Below are 25,093 nucleotides of genomic sequence, written 5' to 3'. Positions count from 1 at the left end.
AGTAAATTCTGCGTTATTATCAAAGACATTATGTTCGAACGCATTGCACTATGTTAAGTATTATCAGATTTTATATCAGAAAAACAATGTTTAGTAAATTCTGCGTTATTATCAGAGATATTATGTTCGAACGCATTGTATTATGTTAAGTATTATCAGATTTTATACCAGAAAAACAATGTTTAGTAAATTCTGCGTTATTATCAAACACATTATGTTCGAACGCATTGTATTATGTTAAGTATTATCAGATTTTATACCAGAAAAACAATGTTTAGTAAATTCTGCGTTATTATCAAACACATTATGTTCGAACGCATTGTATTATGTTAAGTATTATCAGATTGTATACCAGAAAAACAATGTTTAGTAAATTCTGCGTTATTATCAAGGACATTATGTTCGAACGCATTGTATTATGTTAAGTATTATCAGATTGTATATCAGAAAAACAATGTTTAGTAAATTCTGCGTTATTATCAAGGACATTATGTTCGAACGCATTGTATTATGTTAAGTATTATCAGATTGTATATCAGAAAAACAATGTTTAGTAAATTCTGCGTTATTATCAAAGACATTATGTTCGAACGCATTGTATTATGTTAAGTATTATCAGATTGTATACCAGAAAAACAATGTTTAGTAAATTCTGCGTTATTATCAAACACATTATGTTTGAACGCATTGTATTATGTTAAGTATTATCAGATTGTATATCAGAAAAACAATGTTTAGTATTATCAGATTGTATATCAGAAAAACAATGTTTAGTAAATTCTGCGTTATTATCAAGGACATTATGTTCGAACGCATTGTATTATGTTAAGTATTATCAGATTGTATATCAGAAAAACAATGTTTAGTAAATTCTGCGTTATTATCAAACACATTATGTTCGAACGCATTGTATTACGTTAAATCAAACTTTGATTAATAGTAATACTCTTATATAAATGGTATCGTACAAAATACTGTGAGAAAATAAAGAGAAAAGTGAATATCGTACTGAAGCAAATGTTTACAACAGGTAGAGCAAAATTATTGTCACGATTTTGTGATTTTGTCGCTAGTTTCCGACCGCGACGAATCATCTTCTGTAATTTACATATGAAAACAAGCGAAAGAAGCGGAATCATTCTGCAAAACGAAGATACGGATAAACGACGAAGAAAGGTAAGAATGAAATAAAAGGAATCGACATGCGACAAGCTCTTTGCCTGATCAAATGGCAATGTTCTTGAACCAGTTCCGATATATCCAGTTTTGTACCTTATTATTCATGATGGCACGCATGCACAGTATGCAAACGTGAATGTCATCTTTCGCTTCGCCCATATTGAGACGCGCCACGTGCCGTGATCTCCTTTTAACGCCAGGACTATCCTTGAGCTCGTGGAGAGGCGGCCTCAGGCAACCGTTATTTAAGGGCGAGGTATCCCCAGAACTCACTGGAAAATAATTATGTCGTTCACGGTCTGCGTTCATCGATTCCATCTTTTCCAGCATGTCGCCATAATAGAAATAAATGTTGACCCATGTGGCGGCGTGCGAACTCTTACCGGTTTGTAATTTTTCCTCGGAACTCGCGTGGGATTCCAAGAGACGTTGTTCGTGTCTCATCATGAGTAACCTGAAGCTGAGGTAGTCTATGAGGGCGTCCAAGCCTTGGTTTTCTTCGTCTAGGAACTCCCTTACCCATCTAAACCCATCGGAAATCGAATTATCACCGAGATAGATTTCTCTCAGGCAAATCCAAACTATGTTTCTATAGTGAAAGTTACTTGAACAAAACTTAAATGTACGTTATAAATAAAAGCTTACTCTATGTGATTTGTGCGTAACGAGATTTCCAAATCCCGTAATACTTGAGTCGACGTTGACTCTCCAACCATTTTCCTCTTCTGGAAGAACGTGAGAAAACGATACGACTGTATAATCATTAGTATCCGTCGTTCAAGTTTTCTTACGCGGGAAAAACGAACATAAAACAAACGGTATTTTTGTCATATAAGAACTAAAAATTGTACGAATATCGTTCGATAGATATATTACGGTGGTTATTTCTCGAAATTGCAATTCGTTCAAGAGCAAAATCTAGAAACATTTAATTACTCCCGGACGGTGAAAGTAATTTCGCTGGCGTTAGAAACATTGTTTGAAGATGAAAATTTTCCATTTACGTAATTACCGGATATCTATTTTCTCGGATCTGTTGCTTTTAAAAAGTAACTAAATAAAAATTGATTCCGAGTAGTACAATGTTTACCATCGTTTTATCTGGTTGAGTCAGACCGTAATACACAGTTGAAATATATACTACGGTACTGCAGCCTTAAAAAGGTGAATTAAAAAGTTCGGTTAACAACAAATTTGTGCGCTTTAAAATTATTAATCATTTGCAAACCACCCTAATACATGCTTAAACGTTGATCGAAGAAATTAGAGAATCGTAAAACCGAAGAAGCCGAGCACTTATCGCAAACTGTAATAAGTTATCTCTTTTTTTTATTACTCTACTACTACTAAGATCGTTCGTTATATCATATTAAATATATGAGATTTCTCTCACTTGTAATACTTAATTTAATTGCTTTAATTTAATTGTAAATAATTGCGATCCCCTAATTACTTAGATCTCGGAATGCTAATTTACTTGAATTCGCGTGGCAACATAAAGAGGACGAAAATATGAAGAAATAAAAGGTATATAAGGATAAGAAATTAAATGCAACATACTCGATGGCTTCGCGAAGCTTTCGGATCCAGATAAGTGCGTAACTTTGCTAAATAATGCGATGGTGGATCCTTTGCTTGCACTCTTTCCTGAAAACACCAATATCGGAAGCATCGCCTCGATTATTTCAATTCGCTTCGTTTGATCATAGCAACGATTTAAAGCAGTGTTCTATTATATAAATTTAATTTTGTAAAATGTAATATCTATAGAGTGATTGGATACGCCGAGATAAAAATTGCCATAGAATTTCAAAGAAGAGATAGCTTTCAAAGAAAGATTGAACGAGGTTTGAAAACACGCGTATCCAAGTTTCAGCGGAAATTTAGCGAGTGCCTCGGTAATCGGCGCAGTGTGTGCAATTCCACACTCAACCACAATGGGCGAGACTCCACTAACGCATAGAGCGATATCCCACGCTTTTTCTAAATGCATGCGTGCATAGTACCTGAGTGAATGCGAGTCAAACTAATTTGCTTAATTCCAACTATAGGAGTTTGTTCTTTGAACCTACTTTCATGTCGCGTTTACACTTTCATATCGCTTTCAAAAGGATCTTTCTTACTTTCTTCCAATTATTTCATACGACAACGCGATACAGTTTCTTCCTTGAAGATCCAATTTGTTTTTATAATTTTTATAGATATTTAACCGAATAGAATTCAACAAACAAAATTTCTGAGAGAAGCTCAAAGTGCAGAGAATTCAGCGTTTCCAAAAACTTTGCAAGGAGTTCATTCGGCGAGCAGACGTGATTTTTCGAATATTCCGACGAGAGAGAAGTTTACATGCTGTGTAGAGCGTAGTGTGCACGTGTGTACGGCTACGCCGATGAGTGAGGGATGCTGTACGCTTTTTTTCAGCCCGCTTTCTTGTATCGTATAATAGCACGGCTTGCATTACATCCGTGTCGTGTTACCCACATGCCCTACAGGCCCGTTAAAGAATTGAGACGGGCCATCGATGACCCCGAACAGGCAACCCTGTCGCCTCAAGAATATCTCGTTTCATCAACACATTCTATGCAACATCTTATGATTTTATGTAACACTTTACGAACCTCGTCCAACTAACGCACTTGCAGCGGTCAACTTTTCTCTTTAACCCTTCAACAGCGTAATAAAACAACAAAGAATTCACACTGAACTTATTTCTTTTTATCGACGAAAAATCAATTCTGCGATTAATACGAGAAGAAAAGAAATGACTAAAATTGCGCACGTTAAAAATCGCTAGAATTTGCGGTTGTTGACGATCTATAAAAGGAAAATAGGAAAGTTACAAGGTGGGTCAGAGACGTTTCAGGCGATTACAGGTAGAAGTTGCGGAATGTGGTGTAGGGAGTGACTAGAATCGTGTCTGGGAAAGTGCTGTAGCAAGTGAAAGGGGATGAAGAGAAGGGGGCGAGTGAATGAGAACGATAAAGGGGATTCGTTCGTGCGATGCTAATCCGCAACCTGCGAGTTGTTTCATCGGACATGCAATATGTTTTCATGGTTCTATGCTAAATGAAAAATATTTTCTTTCCGATGCTTTGCAACTCGAAATACAAAATTATAGCCGTAGAGATTATCCTCTGGAAATTTATAATATTCAAACTAATCTGAATTCTAGAGATATTTAACTTTTCTGCATCTTTTCCGATCCAGACGAATCGTCAAATCCATTTTCTGCTTTCTACTGCTGTGCTCTAGCGGAGCTCGCGATGAGAAAAGGGAATAATTTCCACTCGAGACGAGTTCCACCCTAACTGCTTGACTCTTCTCGGTTTAACGAGGCAAGTAGTCTACCTAAACCGCAAAAACCTTCCCTGAACTCTTTACAGAAACCCTTTGTAACTTTTTTTTTTCCTGCTATTTTGGAACACAAAACGAACTAATGTATGCCTTAAACCGTTCCATTCTTCCACAGAAACGTTTTAAACGGCTCCCTGGATCGCCAGCGTTAAACGACTTCATTGTGAAAGCGAAGAATATATTTAAACCATGTAAACACCATTAAATTTCACGACTATACATCTACAAATTAAAATTGCAAATATTACAAGTTCCTCTTCTTTTCTTTTCTTTTTTTTTTTTTTTTGGTAGTAATGTTTAAAGTATCGGTGACGAAGCTAATCGCCTATAAATCCGAATAATTAATACAGAAAAATACTAATTAAAGTTGCATTTCATTCGGACGCGATTCATTCAAATACAGAAGTAGCGTTATCGTTGGTGACCAAGAACGGAATCATATTTCACTACGACAACGCTGGAGGTAACATTTCTCTCATGACATGACAGAAAAATTGCGATATCTATATTTAAGTTCTATTCCTTATGCTTATTACGTGCTATCCATTCAATCTGTCATTCATTTCGAAATAAAATTAATAAATATCTCCATCCAAACGATACAGTTGCTGAGGCAATAATATCTCCCTATCGACGATAAATTTCAATAATTTAATATAAAAGCCGACATTTAAAAGAACATAAGCCAATACGAGAAATATTAAATTATTCGTTTTGTTAACCACGTTGCAAGGCCAAGTAATTAGGAATTATGTCTAATAATAACTGAATCGTAGTATCGACGTCGCTTATGTTTTGGAAAATCAGGCAAAAATTAACGTAAGCGAGTTTGCGAAGCGCTTAACGCGTCTTTCATAATCCACGCCCTTCGTGGATCAGAAGAGGTGTCTCGTTCGACGACACTTTTGCTCGCCCTCGATTAAGCTCGAGATTAAACCCACTTAAGCATAGCCCCACAGACGTGTATGCATCAAACGAACGACTATATACGTCTGCCCGGCGATACTGCATTCGCTCGTTAAACATCTGCAATCTATATATAGAATAAAACGTGTCTTACTTTTTACGTGCATTTTCTACGATCTGATGTTGATACGGTTTACATTTGATAGCAACGCAGACCTTTTTTTCTCGAACTTTTTGACGTTATCGCGGACGAAAGTTCACTTTTCGTATGAAGAAATGAACAAACTTAAAGAATGAGCGTTTAAATGTCTCATTATTATTCGACACTGCAGTTGAAAAGAATAATCTGTATGAGCCGAACAAGTCTGGTTATTTGAACGAAAGAAATAAGTTGGAGAAAGATCGTGAGACTGTGTATAAAGTAAGGGTCGTGGACCCGCATTCATTGGACAGTATGGAATTAAACGAGCACGAAGCGGGCAAAGATCTCAGACCACGCCGATTAACAATAAGTTCGTCAAGTTAAAGGTTGATTACGTCATTCTTATAATGGCAACGTTGTATCAATTTCGCGAGGAATGTTTATAGATTTTTTTTTTTTTATTTTGGTTATTTTACAATTTATCCTTATGGACATTTGGTAAAGTGTTATATCTTGTTGGTGAAGAAAAAAAAGAAAATTATCGATATGTTTTTTTTTTAATAAATTAATTTTTTTTTTATTTTGGTTATTTTGCAATTTATCCTTATGGACATTTGGTAAAGTGTTATATCTTGTTGGTGAAGAAAAAAAAAATAAAAATAAAAAATAAATATAGCATGTGGGCGGCTACCCCCAGCGGGGTGCCAGCTTCGTTTTTTCTAAGTTATATCTTTTATGTGAATGTTTATAGATGATAGGAAATACGAAAAGAACAAAGCTGTTTAAGAAGCTGCGAGTAAATGTCTTTCGTTTAGAGAAAAATTGCACTCTGTGAAGTGATATTTAAAATAGCGTAAATCCTACGAAGCCTGTTCTGGAAACAGGCTATCATTCATACAGGCTGTATACTCACTTGATCGCATATGATGTCCCACTTTTTCTCGTTGTCGTATTGCTTCAAAAGCTTCGCTTTGTCCGGTGGCAGATCCATTGAAGCCTGAAACACAGAAAAAATCCAAGTTTCACTTTAATGTCTATGACAAAGAGAGAGAGTGGCTTTCCATTTTTCTTTCTTTCTTCTTCAACACGCAATTGCATGGTATAAAATCGAGTCACCATACGAATATAATTCATTCGAAATAATTGTATTTATTCACGGTTATGTTATATTACAGTAGAGGAGGAGAATAATAAAGGATATAAATAATCGTTAATTAATTACAAGGTACGTAACGTTTATAATATAAACAGCACGTTGCACATTATAAATGCAGTCAGGCTTATGTAAGTTACCTTGTAGAAATTTTCAGATAAGAATTTTCAGTTATTTCTAGCTTGCAATTATTAAGATACTCGCAACGTACGATTGGTTTTTGCGTCGTATTTTTTACGACTAAACTAAACTTTAGTTCATCTATCGCTTTAGCAGTAACGAAATATTTCGTTGGCAACAGTTTTTACTTGCGAATAAAAATTGCCGTGTTTCTTGTTAGTTTGCAAATATATTAAAATCGAACAAGTCCTGTTTGAAATTATTAAAAGACACAAGCATCTGTTTCACGATTAATTATTTGAGTAATTCAGCTTAATAAGATAGGATAAATAATTAAATCCTTTCTATTAAGAGCCGTACATTAATTATTCAAATATTCAAAGCCAAAGATTTCCCAAAGTTCCCCTCGTGTTTGAATTGCTCTCGTTAAGGTAATGAAGTCATTAGTTGGAAAAGAAATAAGGAACAAGCAGCCAAAGGCCAAAGACTGAGGGTATTGAGTGGCCTCCACCCTCATCCTCTTCAAATCCTACTCATACAATATTTTACGATGATTATACAAACAATATCAATATTCCGTAGCAACAATGCAAGTTGAAGAAAATTCCTAGAACTGAACAAATACTCATCACCAAGTAAAAGAAGATTATCGCAATTTTGAAGTAACCTTTAAAAAATGTCGTATATGAGCTATAATCTGTTGGAAACAAAATTATCGATGTTTTTTTTTTTAATAAATTAATTTTTTTTATTTTATTTTGGTTATTTTACAATTTGTCCTTATGGACATTTGGTAAAGTGTTATATCTTGTTGGTGAAGAAAAAAAAAAAAAATAAATATAGCATGTGGGCGGCTACCCCCAGCGGAGTGCCAGCTTCGTTTTTTCAAAGTTATATCTTTTATGAATTATCGATATGTGACAAGGCAATTTAAAAAAATTTCCTGCAACTGAACAAGTGTTCATTACCAAGTAAAAGAAGATTATCGCAATTTTGAAGTAACCTTTAAAAAATGTCGTATATGAGCTATAATCTGTTGGAAACAAAATTATCGATATGTTTTTTTTTTTTTAATAAATTAATTTTTTTTTATTTTATTTTGGTTATTTTACAATTTGTCCTTATGGACATTTGGTAAAGTGTTATATCTTGTTGGTGAAGAAAAAAAAAATAAAAATAAAAATAAAAAATAAATATAGCATGTGGACGGCTACCTCCAGCGGGGTGCCAGCTTCGTTTTTTCAAAGTTATATCTTTTATGAATTATCGATATGTGACAAGGCAATTTAAAAAAATTTCCTGCGACTGAACAAGCGTTCATTACCAAGTAAAAGAAGATTATTGCGACTTTGAAGCAACCTTTAAAAAAAGTCGTATATGAGCTATAATTTGTTGCAAACAAAATTATCGATATGTGACACAAAGTACTCGACCATGACGCATATGCAATAACACGCGATAACCGTCCCAATGACTCTTTTAAACAAAAAAAGATCATTATAAATTGTAACAACGAATATTGTGTGATTTTCAAAGGACTTTAACAAGCGAAAAAGGGGTATCGGATTAATTTTTGACTAAGCATTTTCAGACTATATCGTTAAACGAAGAAGCGCTATTTCTAATATCCAACTCATTTCTGCGCGTAGCATAACTTCCTGCTATTTATTCGCTCGTATCGAGGATTAGTCAAGATCTCGTATCTTTCGTACAACAAATTTTCAAACTAAATTTTATCGGCAACAAAGCATCGTGCATATACATATGTGTAAACTAGTGCATATATCTATATTCGCTGGTACTTTTAGTCGACATAAATTTCCTTTTTTTTACGTAATGCACGACATTCCATGTAATAACTGAAAGTGAAAACTTGCAATTTCTATCGTTTCTCTTGACGTCTAACCAATATAGATAGATAGAGGAAAGATCGTAAATATCACGGTGGCAGCTATACGTGTACGAAAAAGGATCGCGAAGTAAACGCGACGGTAATACGTGTACATAGTCGTCAAGTGTACGTCGTGGTGGCTAGGGACGAGCATAGTCGACGAATAATTATCAAAGAGCGGATGCGGAAGCCACGAGTGCATGACATCACTACTCGCGATACATATACATTGCATATACGGTGCTGCTACTAAACGTTAGATCGAGCGATAGCGCGATGTACGCGTTCCAGGCCAGAAATTACATAAATAGTAAGTTACACGGCCAGTTTCGAATGCAATCTTCCCAAGTAAACTTGATAAAATATATTACGCAAACTGTGCTCTGCTATATCGAGAACGTGTTATACACTGTTGGTTTGATCGACTGACCAATAGCTAGATACCTATAGATAAGGCAAAGGATTTTTATAATTACTGAAATATATTTCGATCAGAAACCCATAGTTTAAAAAATTCCAGCATTAAATCATTAAAACGGACACATAAGCTAGAAATAACGGTATCAATGCTGAATGATCGTTTTTTTATACGGTTCTTTGCTTCTCAGAGAAAGCAAACGCACGTTCTCCTTCGGTAAGCAGAGTGAATCGCAATTTCCAACAGCGTATCATGTAAGGAGTTCTATGAAAATCTGGTTTTTGTTTTGCAACAGTCGTTTATTCGAAACGAATAAGTAAAAGCTGTAATTTTTCGCAGGCTAAACTATATTTGTACAGTTACGCTTGATAATTATTTGGAGCAACTCTGCTTTCGATTCTGTTTTATGAATATTGCTTAATTCATTTGTGTCGAGAACGTTATTTCAGTTGCTGTTAAAAAACCTTGTTCCGTCCTTTTTTTGGTGATACTCCAACGCTTGAAAAAATAATTATATTAGTTTCCTCTTCTTGGATATATCATTAGTCACAGGAAAGATCTATATATAAAATGTATATAATATGAAGCGAAACGAGTTAATGTCAGAAGTTGCCATCTACTTTGTTCGAGTTAAAAGCTCTTAATACAGATGTTCCCCTTGATATTTACCGAAGTACGCTGTAAGAAGCAAACAACTTAACCAAGGAAACGTTGAAAAGTCAAGTAATCGATAATCTGAAGTGACACATCAAAAAGAAGTCTCTCCTCGGCAATAATCAATACCATCTACCCTAAGGCATCTTTAATTTCGTTTTCATTCTTTAAAAAAACATTCAAAACGATTAAGTTTTCGCGATAAATAATTACAAAATAATAGCTCGAAACTAACATTGTTTAAAAATTTCAAGATAGTTCTGCTATCAAGACGAACCAACCATACTCGCCGAGAAAGAGCGCACGATCGTTGAAAGACTAATTCTTTTTAATAAAAACCAGAAGGCGAAATACATGTCCAGACGGAGTTCTTGGTATTATACGCAAAGCTGCCTTGGAATAATGAAACGTGTGTTTTCAGGTCAAAGGTCACCGGAAATGGAGATTAGAAAGGGCAGAGTTTGCTAGACAAATAGTACCTCGCCTCGATCTTGCTTAAAATGCATTGTGTATCGTTGAACGGTTCGCTTTTCAAATGTTTTGTAAAACGCGCGTAATACGTAAATAAAAGCTTTTTTCTAAATGTTGAAGTACTTTCATAAACCGCTATAGAAAAAGAGAAATGTAATGGTGTTGTGCAAAAACTGTTGGAAACGGAGCTACGTTCCTTACATTAGTACCTCATAAAAGCTTCATAGATACGTGATACCACCGTCAGTAGGGTCGACGACATAAAGAAAAAAAGGATTCTCACAAGGCGATCAATCGCGGAAAGTCCCCTTCAGCAGACTCATGCAGTTAGCCGGTTCCATGTTTCTCTGGCCAGTTGCTCCCCGTCCAACAATCGATGCTAGGGGCGAGGGTTGAACCTCCCTTTTGTGGTGTACCAATACTCTCGCGTACTTTGTACTCGAGTACGTACATACTCGCGTGTATGATTGCGTGGATGCACCATCACACGTAGGGATCTATATAGCACCGTGAACACGATCGAGAATCAGTTGGAGCACTTGAAGCAATGATAGAATCCCTCTAGAGTTGTATGGCGCACGCCCACAGCGTTCGTTTCTCTTCTCTTCCACCCCACGTTTTCCTTTTCCTTCTACTGGTCGTCGTTATGGGTGGGTGGCGCGCCATAAATATTTTTAGAGTGCTGACATCAATTATATTTCATTAAGTATCGACGCGGCTTTCTTTCCTTTTATCCAACTATATAAATATGAAATACAAAACATTTTGAAATGTTGTAAACACGATGTATCTATCACTTATAGTTTTACTCGTGCTTCTTACTTATGAACAAGTGTAACCGGTTATTAAAGCCGGTTTAATTCTGTCTTATCGCATTATTCCATTTGTCGATACGTGTTGCGACATTTTCATCACAAATGCTTAAAGTTAAATGGATGTTTATAAACATTAATGTCAAAGAGTTTGTACAATAAAATACCTATTACGGAAAGTAACTCAAGCAGTGTCTTGATGCAATAGAACTCCAAATATGGAAATGCCTCGGAAACAGGGCCGCGTAGCTGCTGTTCAATCACTTTTTCCACGCGCAGCGCGTCTTCTTACGCAAAAACAATTTTTTTAAAAGACTCCATCTATCTGGAATAGAATCTATCGTAAAACCACGTAATAATTCATCGTCAAGAAGATATTTCTCTTTCAGAAATGATAGATGTTTGCACGTTTATATCATTGATACATATTATTTAGTTGATTCTGCTTCCTTCTAAATCGATTTATTAGCTTACGTGCTTAATCGATTTACCATCTCCGCTTGTGTAACGTTTGCACCGCGTTTGAGTACCAAATCGCAATGTAAAGGTAGTTAATGTGCAGAAGAAACATTTTTAGTGGCAGACGTTTATCTTTAGTTCAATATACATATGTTTGATAGCAAATATCTAGCTTAACATGGACGATATGAATCACCAATATCAAATGGTACAATAGATATTAAATATTTTGAAGAATATTATACAGATGTGATTTACGTAATGAGTTAAAATCACTGCAACTATCTCGGCCAAACTTTGCGCACGATGCACATGCACTTAACTATACACGCGATTATAATGTACATACTTTCGCGGCCGCGTCAAGTTTCCTTGTTACCAACAAGATGACGTAAAAAGCTCCACACGCTCGTATATCTATTCTTCTCCTTTTTCATACGAGTGTCTTGCACAAACTTGTTTTTCTTTCCAGTAGAAATTATAACTTGGAACGTTATCGACACGCTTCGTTTATAATATACGGATTTTAATTCATATCGTTAAGTAAGAATTACAAATTAGTTCTTGTTATATAACGCGCAAGAATAAACTTATCAGAATGGAAAATATTTATATATATTATGTATATTATCGAATATTTTCCATACTTTCATTCGATTCTCTCTTACCCCAAATTGTAAGTACATATCCGGTAAATAGAGTTACGGTGATAAAAGAGCATGGACGCATCAAATAACAAATCGTTATATTTTGTTTTTCAAAATTAATTCAATTAGCACTGAATCAACAACATACTGCAGCATAAAAGAAAAGTTGTGGTTCCCATACTTTTTTTAGATTCACTCATATAATATTTTTATTTAGCGTTGGTGCATGTACATGTACGCAAGATAAATACTATCATTCGATACTTTAAATGCAGCTTTGAAGCCATGATTCATATGTGGCATAACGAAATCGCACGAACGGTATTCGTTACTATACGAAACGTGACACGCATTAGCAACTAACAGAAGAAAACTAAGAATGAAATAATTCCACGACAAATTATTCTTGGAAGTTGGGCCACTATTAAGGAAATGCCGCTTCCGTACAGTCCGGATACACCGAGAATAGAATGTTCATTTCGTACTTTTTTGATCGTTGGTCCTCCCGGACACCACAGTTGGTGATACGAGTATTCTCGAATAAAAGAATATACATATTACAGGATAAAGTTTTAGAATAAATGAATAATTTTTGAACAATTTTATCGAGTAACTTCATTCGAATCAAATATAGCATTAAAAGCATTAAAATAATAATAAAAGTTCTATACTACATCGTGTTACTACGCTGATATTATGTTATCTTTTACGCCAATGAAATAACAGTCTAACAGTATAGGGACCCAAAATAATTTTTATTACCGACTTCGTCGGGGTTACAAGCTTCTGCTCGGTACACAGACACTGACCTTCGAATCAGCTAACAAGAGAAACTAACTCACAGAATCTCCGTTTTCAGACGAGTAATTTTCAGCCAGCAACTGAAACCATCCCAATAGTTTAAACGCGATAAAACTAAAGCCAAAAGTCTGTATAATTCATTTAAAAATCGTAATAACGTTTCAAACGGATAATACAGACTTCTTTGTTTCTATTAATTAATCGGTTAAATGAGAAAATCACTATTATTTTTTTTTATATACAGTCGTTTAATTGATCATGCGTAATTCAGTAAAAATTCTACTATGCGAAATTGGAGATAACATATTTGACATTTGCGATTAGCATATTTTTTTAAAAGTCACTGATAACTCTTGGTGAATCACAAAAGGAAGCATTACACTTCCGTTTGAACTATCGATAACTGATCATCATCCGCTCAAAATATATTTAAGTTTCACTCCCTCCTACTTGCAACTTCTAACCCAATTGTGCCGAGCTCTCTAATAAAAGTTATTTACAACAGTAAAGACGTAACCTTATTCTTTGAACGTACATTATTTGCAATTTTGCACGGCATGATACCTGACGTGAGCTGATATCTGATTCTCTGGATCAGATAAAATTCTCACGATCCAGAAAGATTGGAGAAAGTCAGTGGCAAGCGTGTTGAAGTACATTCAATTGCAATACTACTATCGGCGCTAATAAATGTTAGAATAAATAGAGCAATGTTTGCGCGTATACATTGGCCAATGTGCAATTCGAGTGGCAACGCTAGGCAACCATAAAGCCTAATTAGCAAATTTTGGGTTGGGACGCTAACCCATGGGAGGGTATTGTAATAATCGCGCCTAACAACCTTTCAAGGAAATGAATGCCTAACCTAAATTACCTAAATTATCTAAATTACACGTGTTTGTATGTTCTAATTTACGAACGTAATCTGAATTGACATACGCTTGAAATACAGTGAATTTTACTTAGAATAAAAATTTATCGATTTGAAGTCTGCCTATCGATGACTCATTTTAATAATTTGTATAAAAGTATACATGTGATACTATGATTTACAAATAATAGATTTGAATAGAACGATTGACCGTATCGTTGACTGGTCTCGAAAATATCAAAGTCCCGTAGAGTTGAATGAGAGAGCGTCATCTAAAATTAAATATAGCGTCACACGCACTCGTGCCGACGGTACATAGTGACATCATCTTGCAAATTCACGCACGATTACGTGTCTTTTTTCCTCTTATTCGTTATTAACCCTTTATCTACTACTTACTGTACCCACTGTGTCCGTCTTTGCTGACTCTCATTTTCTGAATCATATTTATTTTTATTTTTTTTGTCGTTTAATCTCGTTGGTTGTCGATGTTTACGTTGATACTTTGTCCTCTACTTTCTTCACGCAAACACGAACAAAACAATTTCAACAATTCAGTCGGTTTACTCATCGTCCAGCATGGATATGACTCGTAAAATCCTTTCGATATGTTCCATATTTCTGCAGGGCACGACGGAATTATATTTCGCGACGTGAGTAGAATTTAGAATTATCGAACAATGTATGTATATGCCGTAGGACGATATTTAGTGCTTTCAATGAAAAATTGAAAGATACATTTCTTTTTTCATACGACTTTCATACGATTTTCAATTCGACTTTTCATACGAGCAAAAGCACAATTTTTCACGTATATTTTTCAGTCATGTTTGCTTCTTTCTACAAACTTTTAAACTTGAAATACTTGTCAATGTTAGAAAAATATTGAGTCGAAAGTGATCGAAAGAATCCAGTAGAATCAACAATTTTCTTTATTAACATAAACCATATCCTTAAACTAATTATTGTATGTGTAACTGATATGTATCTATCTGATGGATGTTTTCATTCAGTTACCGGTTTTAATCCATCCTTGCTATGGATGAATACACGTGCAGGTCTTTTTCTTATTCGTTATTACAGTAATTAATATTAATTCTCTGCTAGAGAAATGAATTTCTCATCTCTCGAAACGTAACGAAACGAATACAAATACGAACTTCATAATATACTAAAATTTCACGCGTTCCAGATACAAGTGTTGCGTTAAAAATGGTAGCCGACTTTCACGCAACTAATGATCCGGTCAGATGCGATAATTAGAGACTTAACACGCGTTAACCGACCGCTGCAGAAGCATTCAGCTGAGTCATTGCGGCGGAGTATAAAAGACATACGAAGAGATCTATGAATTTGCGCTTATTCCATCAGTACCATCGTCAATAGTATATTTCCATGAAGTATACCTTGCTAAAGTGAAGTAATCAGTTTGAATAACAATTGTATTCTCTCAATGTCTAATACTATACGGTATTGTCCAAAAGACTTGAGTCATCCACAGTAGTGATTTTATGGTCACAACAAGTCAAATAAAGATAACTCTTTAGATATTCTGTTTTAGGATCAGAAATAAGTAAATTAAACGGTATAAAATATATAATAGTGTAATCTATGAATCACAGATTTAAAGGAAATAAACTCAGCAATTTGAGAAGCTGCACGCGTATAAAATGGATGGTCGTAGAATGGATTTCGAATGTACCCTCTCGGGATCGCTGAACTTCAAGGAGAATCGAAAGTTAGGGGAGGTTATGGCCCCTGACGACGACGACGTGGATAGGAGGGAACGTGGAAACGCATATGCGCAGCCGAACATGACCAGACGAGGGTGAAGCGAGGGTAAAAGAAGGGTGCATAGACCGTACGTACGGAGGCAGTCTCGTTACCAGGGATGCACCCCCAGGTACAAAACATTGCCTTCGTGTTGGTCCATGAGCCGTGAAAATGATTAAACCCTCGTGTAGCCCAAGTATAAAATACCCGATTTTTATTTATGCTTCCGCAGGCGTGATTTCTACTCTTAATTATCGTGCACGATTTTTACTCTATGATACCACCTTTTGTCCATATTATTACGCCAAACGAAGAATTCGCTTTTACAGTTGCTTGAATTCTATTTTGTGAAATTGTTTCTTTCTCATTTTTTATTCGAACTACAAAATTAAGATAATTGTAATTGCGTGTGTTTTATAAATTTCTATAGAGTGCAGAAATATGGTTTATAAGATAATTTAGATTTCATTTTTAACGTACACTTGGCAGAGATATAAGGACCATCTCGTGGCTGTTATATCAAAATAAAAGTCAGAAAATAGAAAAGAACACGGATACGTGATTGTGGGCCAACGAATCGATTATTTTTCCCGATACTCACTGAGACGGAATAAAGATGATCGCGTGCTTTCTTCGTACAAAACAACCTCAGAATATAAAACGCTCCATGAACGATAAAAACGTGGGATAACTGTGGTAGTAGGATTGTGTCGCAGTGTACACCAGTTAGTGACACACCTAGGATTCTCTGCTGTGGCAGTCGTCCAACTAACAAGCCGACACCCTCACCCACGTTACTGTTGAATAAACCCATGTACGATAATATACATACGTATACGTATAGCCGATAGAGAAGCTGGAAGGAAGATGTAAAACGACGATAAAGGGAGGAGACGAGGAGAGAATGTGAAAAGGAACTGGGATGAGCGAGAAAGACGGCAACTATGTCTTTTATGTTCAAAAGATGAACCCACTGACTGTCGAACGAGCGAGTAAACCATAAAGGAAAAAATGTTAGTGAAACAGAGGTGCTGACAAGGGCTGAAAGGAAGGAGAAAACAGGAAACTCGCTTTAATTTTATAAAAGTGAAACAAAAAAGAAATGTAGGAAAAGGACGAAGAAGATAACTGATAATAAATAAAAAGAAAATAGGAAGATATTATTGAAGAGATGAAAAAGAAGAGAAAATATCATAACAAGGGCTGAAAGGAAGGAGAAAAGAGGAAACTCGCTTTAATTTTATAAAAGTGAAACAAAAAAGAAATGTAGGAAAAGGACGAAGAAGATAACTGATAATAAATAAAAAGAAAATAGGAAGATATTATTGAAGAGATGAAAAAGAAGAGAAAATATCATAACAAGGGCTGAAAGGAAGGAGAAAAGAGGAAACTCGCTTTAATTTTATAAAAGTGAAACAAAAAAGAAATGTAGGAAAAGGACGAAGAAGATAACTGATAATAAATAAAAAGAAAATAGGAAGATATTATTGAAGAGATGAAAAAGAAGAGAAAATATCATAACAAGGGCTGAAAGGAAGGAGAAAAGAGGAAACTCGCTTTAATTTTATAAAAGTGAAACAAAAAAGAAATGTAGGAAAAGGACGAAGAAGATAACTGATAATAAATAAACAGAAAATGGGAAGATATTATTGAAGAGATGAAAAAGAAGAGAAAATATCATAACAAGGGCTGAAAGGAAGGAGAAAAGAGGAAACTCGCTTTAATTTTATAAAAGTAAAACAAAAAAGAAATGTAGGCAAAGGACGAAGAAGATAACTGATAATAAATAAAAAGAAAATGGGAAGATATTATTGAAGAGATGAAAAAGAAGAGAAAATATCATAACAAGGGCTGAAAGGAAGGAGAAAAGAGGAAACTCGCTTTAATTTTATAAAAGTGAAACAAAAAAGAAATGTAGGAAAAGGACGAAGAAGATAACTGATAATAAATAAAAAGAAAATGGGAAGACATTATTTGAGAGATGAAAAAGAAGAGAAAATATCATAAAAGGTAAAAGCAAGATCGAAAGTAAACGCAAGCGAAGAAGATAGCGACACGAGGGAAGCTTTCACAGTTCCATATGCACAAGTCTCCATGTACATGCACGTATATGCGTATATAAGTACAATGCGAAATGCATTCTCAGATACATTTTTCAATACATCGAGTTTAGAAAAATTTTGCTTAAACGTGAGTTCCTTACATTCCATACTGCTTTAATATGAAAGCGTAGGATTTAAACTTATATATTAGTAGCAAAGAAATTTCGAAATCATTTAACAGTGACACAAGACAGGAGAACACCTACACGATATGTCTAAGCTTTATGAGAAATTCAAAGAGCAATTGTTCTTCGTCAAGATTGCAAATGCAGAGAAGCTTTCTAACAACGATCGTCTTCCTGCGATTACGGTGCACATCTGCCCTCCTGCTGTATTCTTTATGATATATCGTACGAGCGCGTAATAACACCTACATATGTGCATCAGTCTGATAAGTAATTTATGTTTTGAAAATAAATATACGTAGGACCACCGATTCATTCCAGATCGTTAGAAATCCAACATTTTATACGTAATGTATATTAACTGATAAAATAATCCTTGTTCGAATAATCGTCGAGGAAAAAACTATCTTGAATGATATGCGTCTACTAAACGAATACCTTAGTTTCCATGCTTTGCACGCTTTTGCGTATAAATATAAATTTCTCATAAATGCCTGAACATCAACATTCGCATTCTATCTGTTAGAGTACAAGACATACAGGAAAGTCTTCGGTGATATGATAAAAGAGATACTAAACAAAGAAGCAGCGTGATTCTTTTTCTCGTTTGATAGACCAATAACCGCTAGTTCACGGTCAAAGTTTAGGCGCCACCGGCAGCGACGTGTCTCATACGTACTTACATACATACATAAAGAGGTAGAGGAACCTTTATTTATGCTGCAGAAATAGCTCTATTCGCACGTGCACACCATTTGGCCATGGGCCATTTCGTGATGTGTGCTCTGCTACTACTCTCCTTTGTCTACTTTCGCAGAGATGTCGGATGAATGGTGTTAACGGTCTGGTCTTACCTGAGATTCCATACGCGCAATACTGCACGTTAGCGTTAGTGTGTTTTAAATTAGATCGACGAGATCGTTAACTCCAAATTATTTTTGTAAACTTTGACATTATTCCAATTGTTTCGAATAGATGTTTCTTTGAGATAATTATTCGAAAGGTAATAGGAGTAATCGGTTTCATTTTCCATTTTTGTGCAATTGTCTTTGTATAGATACATTCGATCGCGTATATTCACAATCACACTGAAAAAATTAGTTTTATTCTTCAGGAAACTTTCACGTCACGGTTTATAACTCTATTATGTGAATAACCAGAGTGCAAAGTTTTCTAAAAATAGGATTAGCATCGTAAAAAGAACATTTTTTTCTCTCTTTTTTTTCTGATTAACGAGATACAAATTTTATCGTAATAAATATTAGCATCGAGCTACGAATGGCTAATTATACGATAAACGTGCCAGTCAGACGAGTTCTTCCTCGCTTTCATGAAACACGTGATCTCCACACAGTCTCGAGTGGCAGATTGTGTTTCGTATTATGCATACGAAAGTGAAAAGAGTAAACGGACGAGTATTACGACGTTCCAATAATTTTCTTCCTTTCTCGATGTTACTACCTACATGTGCGATTCGTTATAACACGCTGCCAACACGTACTTCTTAATGAAACAGGCGATATTAGCATATTGAACGGTTCTGCCGTGTACAACTTACGCGGTCGAACGGTAAAAATTATTCTCAAAATCTAATTCTTCCTTCTGGTTAGATCTCTCCTTCTACTAAATATCAGACAAATGGAGAAGCTTTTTGGCAAGAAACCTTATGTTTACATATTACATAAGACTTTACGTTTATAGTAAAATAATGTGAAACGATGTTATTCTGTGTTTTCGTTTCATTCATCAATGAATCGTCTGCTGTCCGATCTCGTCACACCTGTATTAGACGATGGAGGAATCGCAAAATCACAAAATTACCGTGTATCGTTTGAACATCCTGTTTGCGTTGTCTGAATGACAATTCGAAGGACATTTGGTCCGCTATGAAAGACGCAGTGGCGGGAGCTACGGAACAGGCGCGAACGTCTCAATCCCGCGACACAGAGACGTGTATATGCACACTACGATATAGGATACGCGTGTCTTGCGTATATGGTACATCACGTACGTCGCGTCGGCTATATGCGTACACATACACACACGAGTGCATGCTCGCAAGCAGTCGGCTTAATTCAGCCGTACAAATTGCACAAAGCTGTCTGCCGGCGATTCGTGTTAAAAATACGCCGCTGCTGACGCGTTTTCCAGTCTGTCGATAGTGAAAGCATTTCTGCGTCGCTTTCGTGTCTTCCGACGGTTACGTAATCGTAAAAACAATTTTTCCTCTGGATCCGATCTACGCTCTATCGATCTCCATGTTCGCGCGTTAATCTTGTCGCTGTCAGGAAACACTTGGCTCTTATATTTTTAGGAATACATAGTTGACAGCGGATGTTCGACGATCCACGATTAATAAATTCTGTACGTTTGTATAAAAATATAAAATTTATCGTCTACGATCCAAAGCAAGTTTAATAAAATTCTACATCTACATTGGAAATACTCAAGAAAATATTTTGTATCGTATGTGTGATACAAAACATTTACAAATTTACAATATACGTATATACGTTTAGTAAAAAATTAGTATGCGGCATGCATAGCCATCTTAAGCATATAATAAGCGTTGAATATGGTCCCATTGAATATCGAGGTTTATCAATAAAGCTAATGCGAAATATGTACCACTAAATATCTTACGATGTAATAACATAAAGGCATAAAGTAACCTGTTTTTAGCGAGTTCTTTAACTCGTGAGAGTTAAATTACTGTAGTTAAATAACGGATGTGACTTTTCTGAATGGCCTTAATTTATCGTCGAAGATGGACCCGCATGAGAAGCACTGTTCCAAGACCCCTCTATATATAGAAGCGCCGGTTTTATCTTTTCCTGTGGATATTTTCAGACAGAAGGCGGCCCTTTGGACAGTATTGTTTAGCTTCGGAGAGTCGCGTTATCGACGTTGACTTTTTTCACATTTCCGATCCGATTCTTTAGCAAGCGTATAATTGCACTCGAGCGTAGCTAGACGCGTATTCAGCGATTCCATTGATCCTGAGCTACGATCGATGATAGCAGCCGATAACGCTTTCCGAAAGAAATTGACAAGATTTATCGATCGTTTAACATCAAATTGCGCGACGATAAAAACATCGAAAACCTCGTCACATCCATATCGTGTTCCATAGCTTAATTCGAGATACGATTACGAACGTTTAATTGCTGTTATCTGATTTGTATAAATTTTAGCTTTTACGAGTAGAAATAAAATACGCGAAAATTTAGTTGATCTGGATGTACTCTACGATCAAGCATAACTGTATAAGTATAATAGGGACTTAAGTTGTCCGAACTGATGCTACGACGAGAAATGATCTGAAACCAATTAATTGTTCTGGTATACTTGGTCGTATAGGATCGCGATAAAAAGGGGACAGAAAGAGAATTTTCACAAGGACCTGTAATGTCTCGGAAGGAAGAAAATACTGGGTGCGAACAATTGAGCATTTTGTTTGGCAGAGTTCCAGACGTACTGTCACATTGAGACACAGAAAGCAAAGGAGAGAGATACGTCGCTGTTGCAAGCAGAGCAAAAAAGGAAGAGGAAGATGAAGAAAGAGTGGGCGTCGGTCAGCCAGGTTTTGCCTTGGTTGTAAGAATGTCGAGGATTCCCGTGTTCAGCAGGAACCTTACAGGATCGTGCTTCTGCTATCAAGCAACCAGGTACTACGTATCTCTTCTATACGCTAGCAAGTCTACGCTCGATCAGGATAATCCTTCAGAGACGATGCAGGATCGAGTGCGAGTTGGAAAATTAATCGGACGATTTTACGAATGATCGACAGCTCGTCCGTGTTTCTGTTCCTCGTGAACAATTTTTGGTTTAACACGCCGATTGATTCGATCCGTTACTTCACAAGCAAAGGAGCATATATCGTAGCTTCGAACAAGAGAATGATGGAAACACGGAAAAAAGACTAGTGCGGCAATTTGTACGTCGTAATACTTAATTTGCCTTTCACTTTGCTGGCTCGTAGCTGCACGTTCGATAGATTGCCATTGCCCAAACAACTGCGAACTATTCAAGAACGATCGCTGACAAAAATACGTATTCCTAATTACTACTGAATCTGTCGAAAAGTTATTCTGCAATTTCGTTTAATAAGGTACGATATTGATACCGTAAAGAGAGTAATTTTTGGAAAATATCGTTGGTACCTCGGGAAGTTTAAACACAGTTTAAATATAAAAGTTCGAAGACTGCGGGGTAATTAATAAGAAAAAAGATAAGAGTTAGAAAGAGACTACAGACCTGAATATTCTAAAGCAGATAGAATCTGTAATCGCGGTGCGAGCAGCAAGTAGAACACAGAGGTTACAGGGAGTATATGCTTATATTGAATTTCCGCTCCTAGAATGGGAGACACGGATAGACCAAGGAAAACTTTCGCGTGGCCCTGGAACGATTCTCGTGAGTCAAACCGCAGTTTCTACACGATGCACGACTAACTACCGATGACTCATGGACAAGCATCTATAATGGAACGAAATCCCACGATTATTTTAAGCAACATTATCAAACTATCAAAAGATCGTTAGCATCGCAACATTGTGTAGATTTGAAATTTCTTATTATATTTTCTAGCGAACTCATAAAAGATATAACTTAGAAAAAAAACGAAGCTGGCACCCCGCTGGGGGTAGCCGCCCACATGCTATATTTATTATTTATTTTTTTCTTTTCTTCACCAACAAGATATAACGCTTTACCAAATGTCCATAAGGACAAATTGTAAAATAACCAGAATAAAATAAAAAAAAAAGTTATTTTACACAAAAGATATAACTTAGAAAAGACGAAGCTGGCACCCCGCTGGGGGTAGCCGCCCACATGCTATATTTATTTTTTATTTTTATTTTTTTTTTCTTTTCTTCACCAACAAGATATAACACTTTACCAAATGTCCATAAGGACAAATTGTAAAATAACCAGAATAAAATAAAAAAAAAAAAATATTTTCTAGCGAATGGCAGTACGGTATTCTTTCATTCATCTACCACGCAGATTGTTTCTAATGAAATCGTGATACATAATTTCAAAGCGATGTCAACGTATTTTTTATCGAACAGGTGGTTTGTCATTTCATTGGATCGTTGCGAAATATGAAATAAATTTCGCGAAATGGAATTATTGCATTTTAGATGAAAAAAATTCGACGTTTAAAATTTATTAAATATATAAATAATCTAAAAATCACCGACGATGATATTGCATGAGCAATGGGAAATGTTATCCTTCTTATATGTATCAATGAAATATCCAATTCGATAATTCGTAATTTGATATAATTCGAAAATTGTACAACAGAGCACAGTATAAAACGTATTATGTATATGTATTGCATACAAGTACCAGTGGAGATTTTAAGAGATTTTATAAATTAAGTATAATATGAACAATGCAACGAAAAATGTTCTCCTTTCAAGTGGTTATACTATGCCTCTTGTTGGATGTAAGACTAAAAATAATAATAAGAAATAGAATATTTTTTACTATATTTAAATCTGTATTGAAAACAATATTAGAATAATGGTAAAAGCCGCTTGTTACTATTACTTATTATAAGATATTAAATCATTTTAGTTGGAACATAGAAAATTCAAGGGAGAGATATAATATATGAAGTAGTAGATGAAAGTTTAAAAGTTGCTTTTCGTTCTATTGATACAGCTGTAGTGTATCGAAATGAAGAAGATATTGGCTATGCTGTAAAAAATTTATTAGCAGAATATAATGGAAGGAATACAAGGAAAGGCATTTATAATATTAAAATCGTCGAGATATATTATCGATATTAAGAAGTAAAATCTGTGAGGTTAAATGGCAAGATGACGAGACTACTAGACATATAGAAAGATAGCGAATCGGATGACCGCGAACCGTAAAGGGGTCTCTTTGTTTATGGTATGTTCGTAGTCGTTGCGATGGTCGTTGCGATGCACAATCGAATCTTATTTGGTGAGAGCCGCTTCTACGTAGGCGTGCATCTTTTTACTCTTTCTCATTTGTACATCTCTGTTTCGCGCCGTATGAACTTTTGCCTTCGAGCTCTCGACATTTCATAGCAAGGAAAAAATCAGTGGCTCTCGCGTAAGCAATAAATTTTAACAGCATAGAATAGCAATATGCCTTTGAAGAGATTACACAACAAGCCGACTACCCTAACAATAAATTGCTGGAAAAATGTATTTAACGATAGAGAAAATATTTCTCTTTTCGTTTCTACGATAAGTCAACTGTAATTCTCATTCTATCGTTTTAAAGTGGAATTTAAACTGCAATATACGGCAGATACACATAGCTGGGAGAACCACTGTCATAAGTTCACTCGAGTTCAAGTATTAGTAGCTATATATTACGGGCCACACGTGTTGATACCGATCAGCATGTTACTTATATTACACCTCGAGGATAGTGAAGATAAAAATGATTCTGCTGTTCTTACGTCAACGTAGTACGCATAGAAAGTATGCGCAAAGCACGTCAGACTCAACCCAGATCTGTCCAGCTTCTTTTATCCCTTTTCATCTACCGATTGTATTTATTAGTTACAGTAGTTCATTGAAAACTTTTATGTATATGGATATAAAACATTTCTACGCGACTGCCATGGCAAGTGCTAAAAGTGGTCTGACTGGATACCGAGCTTTATTAATGTAGTAATTGACTGTTTTTTTTTTTTTTTTAAATCGTTTGTTTTGCCAAGATTTGTTTTTTGATACATTTTTGAAATTCATAATAAACGATGAATTTGAGTAAAGTGTGTTAGCAAAAGTACCGATACACGACGGTACGACGTAGCCATGCTATATTATGTGTCATGGTTTTACGGTTTTTGTGTTTATTTTTTTTTATTTTTGTTTTTTTGGATTTAAGCCGCAGGGGAGCGGAACTTTTGTGTATTCTTGTTTGTGTTGTATTTTTGTCCTGAAACTTGGCCGCAAAACAGGACTCTAATAGTAATTGACTGTTTAAATTCCTCTGTGATAGATGTGAGATACACTCTTGCATTAAATATCTCGTAATTTCTATCTATATATTTAAATTTGTTTCCAACTACACCAATATAATCACGACAGTCGAGTACCGTAGTAAAGAAATTACAAAATATTTCGTATAACACACACACACATAATATATTCGTAGAGGTGTTGGAATACTCTTGTTAGTTAATGCTTATATAGGTTTACGTATGGAGGGACTTGAGAT

At 35.5% G+C, this 25,093-nt stretch overlaps 1 protein-coding gene across 5 annotated transcripts in view; it reads right to left on the bottom strand.

Annotated features, from left to right (window-relative positions):
• LOC132904812 (formin-like protein) overlaps nucleotides 1-25,093 on the bottom strand; it is a 35,467-nt gene that overhangs the window by 8,877 nt on the left and 1,497 nt on the right. For 2 of the 5 annotated variants that reach the window (XM_060955530.1, XM_060955526.1), the window contains exons 2-5: nucleotides 6,495-6,578; nucleotides 2,740-2,826; nucleotides 1,825-1,931; nucleotides 1,273-1,702 (exon numbers count right to left, since the gene is read on the bottom strand). In XM_060955530.1, coding sequence (XP_060811513.1) covers nucleotides 1,273-1,702; nucleotides 1,825-1,931; nucleotides 2,740-2,826; nucleotides 6,495-6,578 — 708 coding nt within the window. The remainder of the gene's footprint in view (nucleotides 1-1,272; nucleotides 1,703-1,824; nucleotides 1,932-2,739; nucleotides 2,827-6,494; nucleotides 6,579-25,093) is intronic. The other 3 variants (XM_060955528.1, XM_060955529.1, XM_060955527.1) reach the window with 3 other exon arrangements.

This window comes from Bombus pascuorum, chromosome 3 (assembly GCF_905332965.1).
Source record: "Bombus pascuorum chromosome 3, iyBomPasc1.1, whole genome shotgun sequence".
NCBI lineage: Eukaryota > Metazoa > Arthropoda > Insecta > Hymenoptera > Apidae > Bombus > Bombus pascuorum.
Note: the sequence above shows the minus strand (reverse complement) of the source record. Positions and strands in the feature narration are given on the sequence as shown.